This window comes from Uloborus diversus, chromosome 8 (assembly GCF_026930045.1).
Source record: "Uloborus diversus isolate 005 chromosome 8, Udiv.v.3.1, whole genome shotgun sequence".
NCBI lineage: Eukaryota > Metazoa > Arthropoda > Arachnida > Araneae > Uloboridae > Uloborus > Uloborus diversus.
Window position 1 is genome coordinate 10,149,621 of NC_072738.1, and position 18,439 is coordinate 10,168,059.

General features: G+C 35.6%; 1 protein-coding gene across 1 annotated transcript; it reads right to left on the reverse strand.

Moving 5' to 3' along the window:
- Positions 1–1,420: 1,420 nt before the first annotated feature.
- Positions 1,421–17,030, reverse strand: LOC129227686 (zinc finger protein 271-like). Its single transcript, XM_054862278.1, has 2 exons — positions 14,807–17,030; positions 1,421–1,692 (listed from the first exon to the last, which is right to left on the reverse strand). The coding sequence occupies exon 1, from the start codon at positions 16,884–16,886 to the stop codon at positions 15,699–15,701; it is 1,188 nt and encodes a 395-aa protein (XP_054718253.1). The 5' UTR covers positions 16,887–17,030; the 3' UTR covers positions 1,421–1,692; positions 14,807–15,698.
- Between the last annotated feature and the right edge of the window lie 1,409 nt (positions 17,031–18,439).

Consider the following 18,439-nt stretch of genomic DNA (forward strand, 5'->3'; position numbering starts at 1 on the left):
GGTTTCTCGCCAGTGTGCGATACCATATGTAACTTTAAGCTTAGAGCATGTGAATATGCCATTGGGCAATGCTCACACACATAGGGCTTTTCGCCGGTATGGATTCTACCATGCTCTTTCAAGCCATAAAATGTAGAAAATGACCTTGAACATTGATCACACGTATATGATTTCTGATCAGTATGGAGTTTGACATGTGCTTTTAAGGTTGCAGGATTAGAAAAAAGTTTTGAGCAATGACCACAGGAATATGGTTTTTCGCCAGTATGTGCTTTCATATGAGAAACCAATTGTGAAAACTGAGAAAACGACTTTGAGCATTGCTCACACGTATACTCACCAGTATGGACTTTCATATGTGACTTTAAACGTGAAGGCAGAGAAAATATCTTAAAGCAATGCTCACAGGCATAGGGCTTTTCGCCAGTATGAAAAATATAATGTTCTTTTAGGTGTGCAGCTCTAACAAATGTCTTTAAGCAATATTTACAGCAATATGGTCTTTCACCAGTATGAACTCTCAAGTGTGCTTTTAAAGTTGAAGACTGAGAAAATGTCTTTGAACAATGATCACACGAATACAGTTTTTTTCCATCATGGATATCTAAACCCGATGCCATTGCTGAAAAGCATGAAAGCGCACAATATTCAAATTTGGATTCCTAATTGTTTAGAGTGTGAAAATGCCATGAATGAAAGACCGCAAAGGTGTCGTTTTCTTAGAAGGATTCCCCGAATTCGTTGTTACAGAATACGTTAGTAAAAAAGTGAACAAGAACAAACCTGGCGACTATGATTTGCCATTTAAAAATTTTGAAGACAGCAAAGGCGGGTACGTTTTCTGCAAGAAACAACTTATTCCAAGAAGGTTTTTTCCAAGCTCTAAAAAATTTTTTTATGTAGGTCACAAAAATGTTTTTTTTTTTTTTTTTTTTTTTTTTTTTTTTTTTTTAGCTTGTGAGTTCTTTACTTCCTGTGATGATGCAGTTCTGTTGAAGCTTGTGACCGAAAATTAGCAAATATGAATTTCTGCTGGGTTTTGGTTTCATAATAAAATTTATAATCCCGGTTTTGTAAATAAGCTTTTCTGTATGCTTCTGCACAACATTTAAAAAAAAATATATTTAAGTTTCTGCTTTTTTATAAGCATACAAAAGGGATTGCAGTATTGCAAGGTGGTTATTTGTTAGTGGAGTGTTAAAAAATTTTGATAGTTTACATAGTTCTTCAACTATTTTGACAATCAACAGTTTTATTTTTATATGCTCAGCAAAAATCTTTTTAAAATTCACAGTAAATTCTTCTAATGTACGAAGTGTATCAACAACTCATTAATTTAATAAAGTTCAAAATCCTCTAACTGAAATGAAAAGAAATAAAGACAAACCCATATTTTCAGTTCATGGTGTTGGATGAAATCTAAAAGTCTGGGAATGCTTTACACATGAATGGTAGCCATATTGTACTTTAAATATCCTCTAATAACTTCTGCTGGTCTTAATCAGCATGGCTAAGAAACATGAAACTTCGTTTTGCAAAGAATAACTATAAAATGTACTAAAATTTTACAAGGGTTGCAGTTCTTTAACCATTCAGAAATTCCACGAAAGGACTGTGAGTAAGTATCCAGTTTGCTTCTTGAAATCCTGTATTGCAATTTCTGGTTATTACATCGTTGTCCACAGGTCACAGCTGTAAAGAAATGTGAAATTAATTTGTGTCCCTTCAAAATTTACTTTAATGGGTAAAGGACATTCAAAGTGTATACTCAAAAAAAAAAAAAAATGCAGTCTAAAACAGGGTTTGTTGATTTAAATCAGCTTGATTTTAATCGTGATTAAAACCATGATTTAAATCAAGTTTTTTTTTCCTTTTTAAATCATTGATTTAAACCAACTGATTTTTTAAACAAAATCATTGATTAAAATCAGTTGATTTTATTTTTGTAAAGTAATTTTGCATTTTTAGAATGTTTGGCTCTAAATTTAACAATACTGCATTATACAATCTTAACTCCAACTGGCAAAACTACATAGCTCCCTCTTTCCGTGTGTGCTACAGGTTTTCAAACTCTTTCAATATTGCTTTTACTCCAAAATTAGTTGTTCAGAACAAAATAAAATTTGCAGTTTCTCTCATACAGCTTGACAAATATGTTATAGGCATATCGTCGCCTCAGAGCAACAGTAAGATATCTTAGTGTTATTTCTGGGATTAGATATTTTACTGTTGCTTTGAGGTGACGATATATGTTATAGACAAATATATTATAAGACCAGAGGTTCTCAAACTTTTCCGGCTGGCGGTACCATTTAAAGAGTTAGGGTTTCTTCACTCTCGTCTATCGCTATAATGTACATATATATATATCAAAATTCTTTCCAGTGCTTGGAAGCCTTGTTGAAGCAAATGTATTACCAAAACAACATTAACGCTGACTTTATTGGAGAATGAAACTGAACAAATTTTGGTTTCCGAAATGTTCGATACATGTACCCTTATTATTGCGGCTGAAATGAAGTCTGAAGTCTAATTCTTGTTTCAGTCGCTGCGACATAACACGATTAAACCTTAGAAAATGCGATTGGGATCTTTTTGAGTAAATCTTACAAGTCACCTGGCCTATGGAGCACAAACTGACGATCTTTGATGCAACACAATAAAAAATCGTTTGGAGTTAGGTCCGGTTAGAACAGCGTCTGTGGAAGAAGGTGATTGTCGTAGTTAGAACTCCGTTTAATCTGAAAACTAGGAAGCTCGTTGTTAAAGAAATGGGGGACGTCAGTCAGATAATGTGGGGTGCCCGATCTTGTTGGAAAATGAACGACCATGATCGTAATATGGTGCAGCACGAGACAGAAGAATTAGTCTTAGGAAGGTTCACATATAGAACATTTGGGACATAAAACTTGTACATTTGCTTTCTCCAGTAAAGTCAACGTCGTTGCTGTATTAGTAGTTTGTTTATTTAACAAGTCTTCCTATCCCTGGAGGGAATTGTCACAAAACCTGAACACTTCGCGGCACCCCTTGCCAGTCTTTGCGGGACCCCAGGGTGCCGTGGCACCCAGTTTGAGAATCCCTGTTATAGACCATGACAATATGAAAATGCAAATGATGATAGAAACCTAATCGTTTAGCAAAGCGTAAAACAAAATCACATGTTATCTAAACATTATAACATATTGATAAATCTTTAAAAAATATTGGATATTTAAAGTACTTTTCCTGTTTTTAAAAGAAAGCTGAATGGTTATATTAGTTCAGATTGCTTTATTATCAATGGTTTTTTTTTTTTTTTTTTTTTTGTGTTCTTTATCCCAATTGAACAATGAATCAATTTCAGAACTTTTGTTGACTCTAAGCTAATGAACATAGAAAACTGCCAAATTTTAAGAATCTTTTTTTCTAAAACGTATGGAAATCGTAATTCTAGGAAATATAGTGGTACTACTGTTTCCTAGAATTACAGTTGAAGGATTGGTGGTTATAGCTGGGGTGGGGTGGGGGGTAAATATTAAATTTAATTTGAATCATGCATTCATGTTAAAACTGGTCTATTTAAACTATTATTAAGAAATAGCTACTGCCATGAAATAAAAATAGCTAAAAAAAGTTGCTTTTTCATCTGTAATATATTTCACACGAAATATATTATGTTAATAATATTATAGACCAAGAGCTGGTTGCACAAAAAAAGTACTCATAAGGTACTTTAAAAATTTCTGTATGGAATGAAAGTATATACATAGAAAAGCATTTATCGCTTGGTCTGCCAGGGTGGGTAAGGGACCAGGAGGGTTGGCGGGGGATCAAAGATTACCAATTTTCAGCAGAAAAACTGCAGATTTCTGCATGTAAACTGCAGTTTTTCTGAAGGTAAAGCCTCAAATCTTTATCTGCAGAATTCTCCAAAATTTCTGCAGGTGATCTTCTGCAGATTTTATGAGGAAAACGCAGCACATTTGGCTATTCCCGTTTAAAATTGGGCATTTTCGCGCAAAACAAAATGTGGTACTGATTTGATTACACTAGTTACATTGATGTGTTTAGATACATGTATTTTAGTTACAGTTATGTAATAAGATTACGTATGTGAGCGTGTACGTAGTATACGTATCTGCCAGTGTTTTTTCCTGTTTTTTAGAACAAGGAGTGATCTGGGGGGGGGGGGATTTTGAACTATAAAGGGCGCCGCTAATTAAGCTATGGATTTTAGAAAAAAATGCGGGAATGATTTTGGAGATGGTAGATGGCTAATCTCTTTTGCGCGTAGTAACAATTGGACACTTTAGCCAGATGTTTCTCTCCTCCCCCCCCCCAAGAGTGTAGAGGAGGCGTTACCCTTTCCCATAATTTGCAAAAGAAGGTGCTCGAACGACGCCTGACCTTTTCTAGCCCCAGTTATATACCAATCCCACTTCATCGCGTGGTCTCCACGTCATCCAGACGAGTTCTTTGAAAAAGTTAGAGGTGGTCATAATATGTTTTAGCTCTTCAGCAGAGCCCGATCATTCTGATAATGAACATGGGGCACATTTCTGTTTCAGGGCGCCCCTAAGATTTTTGAAGACACTGGGCATGAAATTAATTTTGAGTCTCCCCCCAACTATTCCCGCTTATTCTGAAGCTAGAAAATATTTCGATACTTATTGACACAACCATGCTAAATTTGGTGGTACCACATATCACAACATTTAAAAAGTAGAAGAGATCTAGTACACGATAATTATATAAGACGTGGTTAAAGTTTGCCAGTTTACCGCAAATATCAAAGTTATCTATGATATAACTTTTAAGAGTAAATACAGACTAAACTTGGAGTGGTTTTGAGATCTGCAAAGAGATCAAATTTTTAAGGGGAATTTTTATGAACAAATAAGAGACTTTTTCCTTGTCTTGGCATTTGCAAAAATATCAATGACATCATTGTACTCTAGATTCTGAGTGAAGTTATTATTTTTAATTAGCATAATAAATTAAGAGGATTTTAGGCCCCCTGAAATCTAAGAGAAGGGGCCTGTGCCCCGCATGCCCCTGCGGTAATAAGGCTCTGCTCTTCAGTGCATTTTAGAATTCCCAAAACGCAATTTTCGATGATGTGAGAAAGAGGGTTCCAAGGTCTTACTCCCGGAAAACTTTCGACATTGACGTTCTGTAAAAGCAAGTTTTGACGACCTTTGATGACACTAGCAAGATGAAAGGTTAGGGGGACTTCGTTTAGAAAATTTTGAAACTAGTCAAAAAATGCAAGTTTATGCCATCTTTGATAACGTCAGAGGAAGGGATCAGGTTCACAGCGGTTCCCCAGAGGCAATTTTTTGAAATTGAAGCTGTCGACTGTCTCTAATGATGTTAATGGGGGAGGGGGAGGGGTCCAGGGTGTTTAACCAAAAAAATTTCGAATTTCAGACTATATTTGATGATGTAACAGAAAGGGGGATTCTCCTCCCCCCCCCCGTAAAACTTTTGAAGTTATAGCCTTTAACAGTGCATTTTTTTCAACGATCTTTGGTGATTTTGGGCCAACTCCCCCAACTTACTTTCGTTTTTTACGTTCAAATATTGAAAACTACTGGTGAGACTTTTCATCACAGTATTAAAAAAAATCATTCTCTATATTTAAATTTATATGCAATCTGAAACAAATGAAACAAATAAAACAAATTGCCCTTGAGAGAGCTGCCAGGGAGTTGGGCTTGGCTGTAAACGAGGAAAAAACTAAGTTTTTGGTTGCAAGCACTAGAATACATGATGTGCAGCCGCTTAATATTGGAAACTATACTTTTGAAGGAGTCACCCAGTTTAAATACTTGGGTACGCTTATTACCAGTAAGAATGAGTTTAAAGTTGAAATTGGAAATGGAATTTTGATGGCAAATAGATGCTACTTTGACTTAAAGAGCCAATTAAAGTCTAAGCTCCTTTCCATTAATACAAAAATAAACCTGTACAAAACCCTCATAAGACCGTTCATTTTATACGGTAGTGAGACATGGGCAATTAATAAAACAGAGGAAAACAGATTTCTCATTTTTGAAAGAAAAATCCTTCAGTCAATTTTTGGAGCAGTAAAGGAAAATGATGCTAGGAGAAGTTTATATAACTTTGAAGTATATACCATAAATACAGACAACCCAACATCTTAAGAGTAATTAAAGCCAACAGAACCAGATGGCTGGGGCACGTATTTAGGCGTAAAGATCTGGACCCGGTTAAAAAGCTAACTTTTTCAAGGAGAAGGGAAAGACCAGCAACAAGGTGGCTGGATAGTGTTGAGAAGGAACTAGAAATTTTGGGAGTGAACAGGTGGAGAAACCTGCCAATGTGTCGTACCGCCTAGAGGAAGCAGACGGAGAAAGCCTTGGCCTGCACCAGGCTGTTGTGATGATGAAGAAGAAGAAGATTCAATCTGAAACATCTTTCACCAGCTCATTTTAATTTTCTATTCGAAACTTCAATAAACTATAGGGGGCGTTGCTGCTACTGTCTAAGGTCGAATGAAAAAGGTAAAATAAACAAATGCCGCCACTTATAACTTGCTTTGAAGCGTAGTGAATGAAAATTAAGTTTCATGGTTTTTGCGGGAAGCTTTCTTTTCTATTCCCCTGTAATTACATTACACCACAAACTGTTTGAAGCCAGTAATTTACCCCAAAGAAAACGCGTGGAACGGAATGTTTTACCCTTTTCGGTAGTATTGCTAATCAACGAAAGGTTGCGTATTCGAGCTCTGGAGTTGCGAATGCTTTGCTATGGTTTTTGCTAAGATATTTTATTTTAATTTATAAAACTAGGGGGCTCGGCCCCCTGCTCCCTAACGCTCACCAAACCCCGAAGATTGCTTCGCAATCTTATTTGATTCGCAAAGATTTAAATCGTCAATTAAAAAGAAACAGATTAAAAACACATTATGAGCTAGCTCCCTTTTGAACAAAATGCACCCCATCCCCGGGTATCAAAATAACTTGTACCAACTTGCAGAGCCGTAAGGGCTAAGGGGTTCTTGAGCATTGCAAAATTGCAATTTTTTACGTTTGAAAAGTCGCTTTCATATTCGTGCTCTCTAGTAATATAGTATTAGCTCGGGGCTTGAATTGAGTGGAGCCTAAGATTTTCCGTTAAAATCGAAACCCTTAAAGTTTGAATAAGAAAGAAGAAACATGCGAATCGAAAAGACGTAACTATGGTAACACCAAATAAAACATCAATAATTTTAATGGAGATGATATTATTTGAACTTTATTTTTAACGGTTTGTAACTTTTTTTCCTTTGGAGATAGAAATTTAGTTTTTCAACCATAGGTCGAGTTAGATCTGGAGTAAAAAATGCCACTCTTTCCAGTGGTTTCAAAAATAAGACTGTGGGACAATTCCTTCGCTTTTTACTGATAGATTTAATAAAGAAAATAGTGCCTAAATTTTAGCTAAACCTAAAAAAGTTCGAGCTAAAAACGCAAATGACTTCCGCCGTATTTAAGTTAGAGCATTGAAACAAATTGCGTAGAACGCGGAAAATTCTACCCTTTCCACCGATATATAATATTAATTTGTGCGAGTAATTTTTCATCCCTTTAGTAGGCAATAGTAGCCAATTTACGCGAAATTTGAGCTTAAAAAGTTAATTACAAAAAAAAAAAAAAAAACTAATTCAAATTAAAAAAAAAAATAAAACCTTAGGGTATAACTTTGATATACACCCCCAAAAATTACGCGCCAAATCTGGCATTCCCTACGGACTTTTTAGGGTTGCTGTTCCTTATTTTGGTGTTGCCAATTTAGGTTTTTTCAGCTTTTAGGTTTTTACTGTTGCCAAATTTAGTATTTTCATGTATTTTGTACCATTTTTTGAGTTTTTTTAAAAGTTTTGTGGCAACAATTTTTGTGGCAACAAAGTTTTGTATCAACAAAAACAAAAAAAGTCGCCAAATTTCCGATTTGGGGGGGGGGGTATATCAAAGTAGTTCCAACCTTAGGTGCACACCCTCGGGGCTCAAAGTAATTTTGTGCAAAACGTCAAGGCTGTAGGTGCTATGGGGTCTCCTGGGCGCATGTCAGCCACAGACTTCCTTCCAGAATTCCTTTGAAACCTTGCTATTATTTACTAAAAGAGACTAGAAATATAAATCTGGCAGCACGACAAAAGGCCGACCTAGAGCCGCTATATAGATAGGCCGACGCATCAGCTTAAGTTTAGCCATTTTGGATCGGATTTTTCATTGTTGCACTAATAGGGTTACCAGAGCAAAGTTTCGGTTTTCGCCAAATTTACTGAAAATAATACTTTATTTAATAAACAATTCACGTGCCCCTAATATTTGTTCGCAGTGAACAATCACCAAACGCGATTACTCGCCAGAAAATACAACCGCTCAAACACGCGCTCCGATCCAAAAAGGCTGATCTTAAGCTGATGCGCCGGCTCGTATATATAGGGGCCTTAGGCCGACCAAGCTCTGGACTAAGGTGTCACTTGGATGTAATGGAGCCTCATATTCGTTAAAAACTCAAATTCATGAAAATTGAACTTGTAATCATGACTCAATCTTTATCACTAAGATTTAAAAATGCATCTTATTTAAAAAAAAAAAATGTCAATGGCTGTGGAGCAGCGGGGAAGGTTTTGGGTTCAAAACTCCTCCCAATTTTAAAATAAACATTGCCAATCCTAATACGTTAGTTCATATGTTACTTAAAAGGGTGGTTATGATCAGAAACCATATCCAGAAAGTAAGTTCAGGCCGCGATACTAGTCACTGATCAGATTTGTACACCGTACACCCGCAACTGTTGATGAGATGCAGTTAGACTGCATCTCTCTGATGCATAATATTAATATGTGCAAGTAATTTTCACCCCTTTAATAGGCAACTCACGCGAAATTTGAGATTAAAAAATTAATTACAAAAAAACTAATTAGAAATTTAAAAAACAAAACCCCACGTGCTAACTACCGGGGCTCGAATTAACAGGACTACGAAATTTCAAGTCAGTAGGTGCTTATGGGGTCTCTTGGACAATGTGGAAAAACTTTTATGTTTTTTAAATAGCAACACTGTTGGCCAAGCAGTTCGGTATATATACCCTGTGAATTCAAGGTACGTTCTGTCATGTTATGTTCTGATTCTAACTTATGTTCGTTCATTCCACTTTTATTTTAGTTCTATGATTTTTTTCTTTAATAAATGTTATGCAGTGAATTGGTTTCATGTATCTGTTCTCACCGCATGGTAGAAATTAGTTTGAAAGTAAATTTCGCAACAACAGACGCAGGCCCGCCACAGGCTTCCTTTCAGAAATTCTTTGACCTTACTTTTTTTTAATATAAAGAAAAAAAAAAACATTGTGCACTGGTTATCTCCAGATATTTAATTTTGCCACTTACATCCCTTTGCTTTTCACTGCTTCATCTTGAGATATTAACTAGCAGTACCCGCACAGCGATGCCCGTGCTAAAAATTTAAATTTCAATATTTTAATTCACATCTCCAAGCTAGAAATTTTTTTAAAGCTTAATATTGTCATCTTACCCCACTTTCCCTTTATTACTTACTAGCAGAGTACCCGCAAAGCGATGCCCGTGCTAAAAATTTAATGGAACTCCGTTGAATAAAAAAAATTGACGCCCCCTCCCCCTCTGATGTGAAATGATAATTTTTCTTTGAATAAAATGCGTACACATCTTTTCAAAAAAAAAAAAAAAAAAAAACATTAAAGTTTCTTTGGAATTTAGAAACTTTTCGTCAAATTATTAAATTAGATTTAAAATTGTTTTTAAAGTCTATTTAGCGAATGAAGCGGTTTTTACTGCAATTTAAAATATTTCGCCAAATAAACAAAAAAAAAAAGGCATCAAATAATATCTTTCAAAAGTAAAAAAAGAATTCCGCAACTCTAATGTTTATTGCCAAACTCGCCCAGCAACCACGCTATCATAATCCATCCGTCTTACGAAAAAAAAAAAAAAGAACATCCAGTGGAACATTAAAAAATCAGCGTCAGAAAAAAAGAAGGAAATATCGTACATTTCACTCGGACAAAATCTGTTCAAAAGTTCCTTTTCTTTCAAAACAAATTACCAAAACAATGAATTACATTTACTGTTTGACCACGGATTTTATGGAATTGGCAAACATCCAGTTAAGGCGACTCCATCTAAATGAGTGGGGAAAATAAAAAAAAACATGCGCGTATTCCGGTTTTTTCAATGAGACTCTGCTTAATTTAGAGGCTAACATACATCTGCAAAACCTGACATCCCTAAAAACTAATAGATGCTTCCATTTCCGCTTGTAAACCGGATGTTTGCCTTTCCATACAATCCGTGGTTAGCCAGCACGGTTGCTTTAAAACAATAATCCTAGACTGAACAGCTCAGAGCCTATAGCCAAGCGACCTCGCGACCGGAACAAAGCCCTTTTGCGAGTGAAGCAGATGTTTTTTCTTTGGCAATAATAAATGTTTCGCCAAACAGACAAAAAAGTGTAAAATCACATTAACAGAAGCTTTCAAATCTTTATATATCAAGAGCTGAGTTGCACGGCTTTGCCTGGTCTACCTTGAGAATAAAAATTGTGTCAAGTGACATATATTCAACAATCACACACAAGCTTAAATAAAAGAAGAAGAAAAAAAAAAAAAAACATTAAAGTTTCTTTGGAATTTAAAACTTTTCGTCAAATTATTAAATTAGTTTTAAAATTGCTTTTAAAGTCTATTTAGCGAATGAAGCGGTTTTTACTGCAATTTAAAATATTTCGCCAAATAAACAAAAAAAGACATCAAATAATATCTTTCAAAAGTAAAAAAAGAATTCCGCAACTCTAATGTTTATTGCCAAACTCGCCCAGCAACCACGCTATCATAATCCATCCGTCTTACGAAAAAAAAAAAAAAAAAGAACATCCAGTGGAACATTAAAAAATCAGCGTCAGAAAAAAAGAAGGAAATGTCGTACATTTCACTCGAACAAAATCTATTCAAAAGTTCCTTTTCTTTCAAAACAAATTACCAAAACAATGAATTACATTTACTGTTTGACCACGGATTTTATGGAATTGGCAAACATCCAGTTAAGGCGACTCCATCTAAATGAGGGGGAAAATAAAAAAAAACATGCGCGTATTCCGCTTGTTTCAATGAGACTCTGCTTAATTTAGAGGCTAACATACATCTGCAAAACCTGACATCCCTAAAAACTAATAGATGCTTCCATTTCCGCTTGTAAACCGGATGTTTGCCTTTCCATACAATCCGTGGTTAGCCAGCACGGTTGCTTTAAAACAATAATCCTAGACTGAACAGCTCAGAGCCTATAGCCAAGCGACCTCGCGACCGGAACAAAGCCCTTTTGCGAGTGAAGCAGATGTTTTTTCTTTGGCAATAATAAATGTTTCGCCAAACAGACAAAAAAGTGTAAAATCACATTAACAGAAGCTTTCAAATCTTTATATACCAAGAGCTGAGTTGCACGGCTTTGCCTGGTCTACCTTAAGAATAAAAATTGTGTCAAGTGACATATATTCAACAATCACACACAAGCTTAAATAAAAGAAGAAGAAAAAAAACAAACATGCAAAATTACCCTTCCAAACAATGACGACAGATATTAAAATACTTTTAAGAAATTAAAATGCGAAAGATGGATTTTAAAAGCGTAACCATGGAAACACGAAATAAAATAAGTTTAAAAAATTAAATGCAAAATAAGGAAAGAAACAATGGATTCAAAAAGCGTCGTGGAAACGCGAAAGTAAAATGGTTGACAACCTGAATCAAAATGACGTTTTCCAATTTGATCTAAAAACGCTTGTAACTTTTTTTCCTTTGAAGATAGAAGCTAAGTTTTTCGACCATAGGTCGAGAGAGATCTGGAGTAAAAAAAGTCGCTTTTTCCAATGGTGTCAAAAAGAAAACAGAGGGACAATTCATTCACTTTTTATTGATAGATTTAATGAAGAAAGTAGTGCCTAAATTTCAGCTAAGCCTGAAAAATTTCGAGCTAAAAACGCAAATTACTCCCGCCGTAATTAAGTTAGAGCAGCGTTTCCCAAAGTGTGTTCCGTCCGCGAGTTAGCCGTAAATTTATGTTCCACTAGTATCAAGAAAAATGAAATAATCAATATCAAGGATCTAAAATGTCGCTCCAGATTGAAGTAATAGCCGTCACAATGTTTTGCATCGTCATGCCAGCATGATCAAGTAGATACCATCTGACTTGAGAAAAGTTCTTGATGAATCTTCAGAAATCTTGGAATTTTGTCAAAGCTCGTTCTCTCCAGACAAGACTATTTAGCAAGATTTATGAAGACATGGGTAGGCAGGAAAGATTACTACTTTTCCATGTGAAATCTGCTGGCTATTCAAAGTAAAAGATTTCAGAAAGTTTAAAAGGTTGTATGAACTTCCAGATGAAATGAGGGTTTTTCCACTGGAGCAAAAGGCATCAATATTTTCAGCTGTTTTCAATGTTCTACATACGGCTGATAAAAATTTTGTCAATATTTTTTGTGAACTGAATAAAGTGGCTATTTTTATTCAAAGGGAAACTGTAGTCACACTTGTTGTGAGAAACAAAATAACAGCGTTAAAATGAAAGCTTAATTTCTGTGTTCCCTGCCTAAAATGGCAGCGTAGAATATTTTGCTCTTTTAAAGGAAATTTCTGATATGAAGAAAACTCCAGTGCAACAATTATTTCGTGACATTAAAAACCATTACTGTTCATTTGAGAAACCTATGACATTGTTCCATGCCCGAGTTCAGAGTTCATCTGCTGGAAAATCAGAAACAAGATTTCTGATTCAGTTTCACTCAATAAGTTTTGGTTTGATGCTGAAAATGAATACCGTTGTTGGGTAACAAAGCTATATCTCAAAACTTCTTCTGCTCCTAACCGCTTATCAATGCAACTTATGAAGCTTTCCAGTCAATGCGCCCCCCCCCCCCCACAAAAAAAAAAATCGCTCTTGGATTCTGCTCCTGCTGTATGTACTCAACATGCCAATTTTTATGCGAATCCTTGTGTTATTGTTTGACAGACAGCAGTCACCCTAAAATTAGATATCGTTTGATTGGGTCAACCTCTAAAGAGATTAGTGCCAAAAATAAGCAACACCAGCTGATATGGCGATGCACATGTATACCAAGTTTCTTTCAGTTCCATGTGTTACGTTTCGAGTTAGATCGTCCTCAAGAAATCGGTCAACTACATGCTAAACAAAAACAGACAGACAGATGGTTCCTAAAAATGGTTAAGGTAGGTTCAGCACACCTTAAAACCTGTTAATCTATCAAAATGCGAAAATTTTGTATGCAGAAGAAAGTAAACGAATGATTCATTTGACTCCTCGGTCTTTAACATTTCGTCTTTTAGTTATCAACAAAAATGGGGTTACTTTAAGTAAAAACAAATTACTAAGGGTTCTGTGGTCTATAAAGTTTGGGAACCCCTGCTGTATAACAATCGTTGTATGGAGGAGGAGGGAATAGCGAACTCTTTCGAGTCATCTTTGGCGGGCTGTAATGGAAATGCCTATGTTCGTTTCTCTTTTGTTTGAAATTATAAAATTATTCAGAGTGGGTAATTTTGAATTTATTTCTTAACCTTTAAGAGCATAGTCGGCGTACTGAGTACGCCACTCAGCTAGAAAGCAGCTGTAAATTTCAGAATCGTCACTTGACCAACACCTGGCCGTTATTTACCCTTTTTACAAGATCTATTCAGTGACGCACTTGTGTTTTAAGTCGAAAGTTGCCTTTTTCCCGTGTTCTCTTTGAATATTTTTCATAAAAAACCACATGTGAATGTTCCAAATTTGTATGCAAAAAGCAAATAAAAATAACAAAATACAATTGTGAGAGCTGCAATAATTGACCTACAAATGCCAACGAGTTTTCTCAATAACTAAAATATGATCCTCATATAAATAATAGCCGATGTACCGAGTAACCCGCGTGTTTCAACAATGAAACTCAAGCCACGGCATGACAATTTGATAATATGTTTTGGTAATGTTTAACATGCAGGGAAAGGCTTTATCGTAACAATGCTGAACTTGATACGGTAACTTAACTGTTTTACTGGTAAGACTGTCATTTCAGGGGAATGAAGAAAAGGAAAAAGGTGTCAACAATGAACGCTATCTACTGGAGTTCAGGGTTTATCCACTAGAGTAAGGGTTACAATTTCAACTATCAAAATATCACCAAACAGGCAATGGCTTCGTTCGAATGTAGAAGCAATTTTCACCCGCCGTACCTTGAAGGGCGACTCTCTAGTTTATGTACATACAGTTTTATTTATTTATTTATTTTTAAATTTTATATTCGGGAAATTCGTAAATTAAATGTTACCATTATTTTTTACTACATTGTAACCGTATTCATTTTAATTGTGCTCGTCTGTTCGTTCAATTAGACCTTTGCAACTTCTATAACATTACAAGACATTGTATTAGATAGGGAAATCTTTAAAAATTGATAGTAAAGCTTTAAAAAATTCTCACCCGTGTTCTTGTGTTACTTAAAATCGTGGGAACCCTTGGGAAACACTAACCACTGCGCCAACAGCATGCAACTGTCTTATCCGTAACAGGAATCTAACCTTTATGATGTAAATTAAATAGGAATGAAATCAAAAATGAATGAATTCCTTGAATAGACAGTTTTTATTACATCATAACTACTATAGAAGAACAATATATTAGAGCTAATTGCACAATAGTACGATTTTCGGAAGCATAAATTATCATTTTCTCTTGGTATTACTTGGAAAAAAAAAGAATTGATACAGAATTTATAAAAACCTTTTTGCCAGAATAATACAGGGTGCACTAAGTCCTGTCCTGGCTCCCTGGCTTTTTAATTCGTTGCAAAATAACTCTTTAATAAACTAATATATTTTTTGTGACATTGCAGAGGTCAGTTTCAGTAGCTTTCTTTTGCAATTAACGGCGCGAGAGTTCCTTCAAGAGTGAATCAAGGGGAACGACCATTTGTAAGGAACACATTTTTGGCTAACACGGTGCCGATTGAACAGATAGCCCAATGTGTGCTTCAGGTTCATGAAACGATGTCGCACATCTGTGTTCACCATGCATTTCAACATTCTTATGAACGCGACAATCCCGTAGCAAAATCAATAAGCGGGACAGCATAAAAATTTAAAATAAACAGGCAGCGTTGCTAATCTTTCCAGAAATCTTGGATAAGTCCTTCTTTTGGGGTTATAACAAAAGCAAAGTCATTGGTGTACAGAGTGCTGATGTCGAAGAACTAAATTCTACGACTGAAGTTTATGTGTGTACTTCACAAAAAATTGCTCCTACACTCTTGGTGGGAACCGGAATACCACTCTCTAAGCCTAAGCTATCAAGTGGGCATATATTGAAAGTTGGGGGCGATAGAAATAGTTGTACAAAACAGTTAAGTACTTTTAATAATGTTTCCAAGAAACATACGTTGTAACTATATATCGAAACTAAACAAACATACAAGGACAAGACTTTCAGTTCACCGTGCATTTCCCAATCTGTTAAAGATTTTCCAACACAAGATCCGTAAAGAAATGTCGTCACAATACCCAATTTTCACCATCATGATGTCTCGTGTGACTTATCTTGTGTGATTTCTGAGAAAAAACTTTTAACAGACAGTTTCATTGAAGCACGAATATGGTTTTTCACCAGCATAGGCCTTTTATGAATCCTTATGGAGTTTCATATGTTTCCCTAAATTTCCAGATTGAGTAAACCTCTTTGAACAATGTTCACACGCATAGGGCTTTTCGCCAGTATGAACAACCAAGTGTTCTTTTAGCCTTGAAGCTGTAGGAAATGCCTTTAAGCAGTGTTCACACTTATATGGTTTTTGGCCGGTGTGTGATACCATATGTAACTTTAAGCTTAGAGCATGTGAAAATGCCGTTGGGCAGTGTTTACACACATAGGGCTTTTCGCCACTATGGACTCGTACATGTTCTTTCAGACCAAAAAATGTAGAAAATGACTTTGAACAGCGATCACACGAATATGCTTTTTGATTAGTATGGAGTTTAACATGTGCTTTTAAGCTTGCAGAATTAGTAAATGCTTTTGAGCAATGTTCACATGTATATGGTCTTTCCCCGGTATGAACTCTCATATGCGAAAGCAATCGCGAAAAGACAGGAAATGACTTTGGGCATTGCTCACACTTATACTCACCAGTATGCACTTTCATATGTGACTTTAGTCGTGAACTATGAGAAAATGTCTTCGAGCATTGTTCGCACGAATGGGGCTTTTCGCCAGTATGAACAATATAATGTTCTTTTAGGTTTGAAGCTCTAGCAAATGCCTTCGAGCAATATTCACAGATATGTGGTTTCTCGCCTGTATGGAGTTTCAAATGCATATTTAAACCTCCAGATTGAGAAAACGTCTTGGAACAATGTTTACACGAATAGCGCTTTTCGCCAGTATGCACAACCAAGTGTTTTTTTAGTGTCGAAGATGTTGCAAATGCTTTTGAGCAATATTCACAGGAATACCGTTTTTGGCCAGTGTGCGATACCATATGTAACTTTAAGCTTAGAGCATGTGAATATGCCATTGAGCAATGCTCACACACATAGGGCTTTTCGCCGGTATGGATCCTACCATGCTCTTTTAAGCCAAAAAATGTAGAAAACGACTTTGAACACTGATCACACGTATATGATTTCTGATCAGTATGGAGCTTGACATGAGCTTTTAAGCTTGCTGTACTAGAAAAAAATTTTGAGCAATGGTTACAGGAATATGGTTTTTGGCCAGTATGGGTTTCCGTATGCGAAACCAATAGCGAAAATTGAGAAAATGACTTTGAGCATTGCTCACACGTATACTCACCAGTATGGACTCTCATATGTGCCTTTAAACGTGACGGATGAGAAAACGCCTTCGAGCAATGCTCACACGCATAGGGCTTTTCGCCAGTATGAACAGTATAATGTTCTCTTAGGTTGGAAGCTCTAGAAAATGTCTTTAAGCAGTATTTACAGGAGTATGGTTTTCCACCAGTATGAACCCTAACATGTGCTCTTAAGCTTGAAGAATGAGAAAATGTCATTGAACAATGTTCACACGAAAACTGCTTTTCCCCAGTATCGACTTTAACGTGTGCTTTTAATTCTGAAGAATTAGAAAATGCCTTAGAGCAATGGTCATATGAATTTTGTTTTTCTCCATCATTGATTTCTAAATCAGATGCCATCGCTGAAAGGCATGAAAGCCCACAACATTCAAAGATGGGCTCCTAATTATCTAGAGTGGTAAAATGGCATACATCAAAGAATACAAACGTTGTTTTTCCAGAATGATTCGCTATTAGACAATGGTTTGCCATTTAAAATATTCAAAGAGTGCAAAACTGGGTACATTTTCTGCCAGAAACAACTTATTTTTAATAGTAGCCCTTTTCCAAACCAAGATCTAAATGATATCCTTATGCAGGCCACAAAAGTTTTTCTTTTTTTAAGTTTGTGAGTCTATTATTTCCTGTGTGAAAATGCAGTTGTGTTGAAGCTGGTGGCTTAAAATTAACAAAAATGTATTTAGTCTGGGATCTGGTTTAATAATAAAATTTAAATCTCAATTTTCAATAACCTTTTCTGCATGTTTCTATAATTTCTTTCTATATATTTGAGTTAAAGCTTCACTACAAGCACAGAAAAGGGGTTGCAGAATCTACTTTTTTCATGCACACATAATAATAAAAATTCTTACTGAGCAAGTTTGTTTCAAATACTTAAATAATTCCTTCTTGAAGAATGCACAACCACTTCTTCATGGTTTTCAACATATGCAGTGTCTGGCGTAAATATTGGTGACGCTTGAGTTTTTTAATCAGTGGGGTTTGAGCTGGTTGCCTTGTTATATTTTAAATATCCTCCAATATATCTTCTGCCGGTCTTGATTAGCACGGCTAAGCAATATGAAACTTCGTTTTGTAAAGATTAACTGTGAAATGGACTAAAATTTACATGGGTTGCATTTCTTTTCAACCATTTGGAAATTCCATGAAAGGGCTGTGAGTTAGTATTTAGTATGCTTCTTAAAATCTTGTATTGCTATTTCTGGTTATAACATCTGTGTCACCAGGTCATAGCTGTAAAGAAATGAGAAATTAGTGTATGTACCTTTAAAAGAAACTTTACGGGGTAGAGGACATTTGAAGTGCGCATTCAAAAAGAAAATAATTTGAGATAATAAAAAGATTCATAAAAGGATTTAAATCTAACAATGCATACAAACATGTGCACAATTTTACAAACAGATGTTTAAATCTTTTAATGTGCCTATTTTGTTGTTTTCTTGTTAAATTTGATATTTATATTTTCATTCAAAATTAACTTTCCTTTCTGAAGCTTTACTTGTAGGTTTATTCAGGGACGAATTTGGCTCCATGCCGCCCCAAGG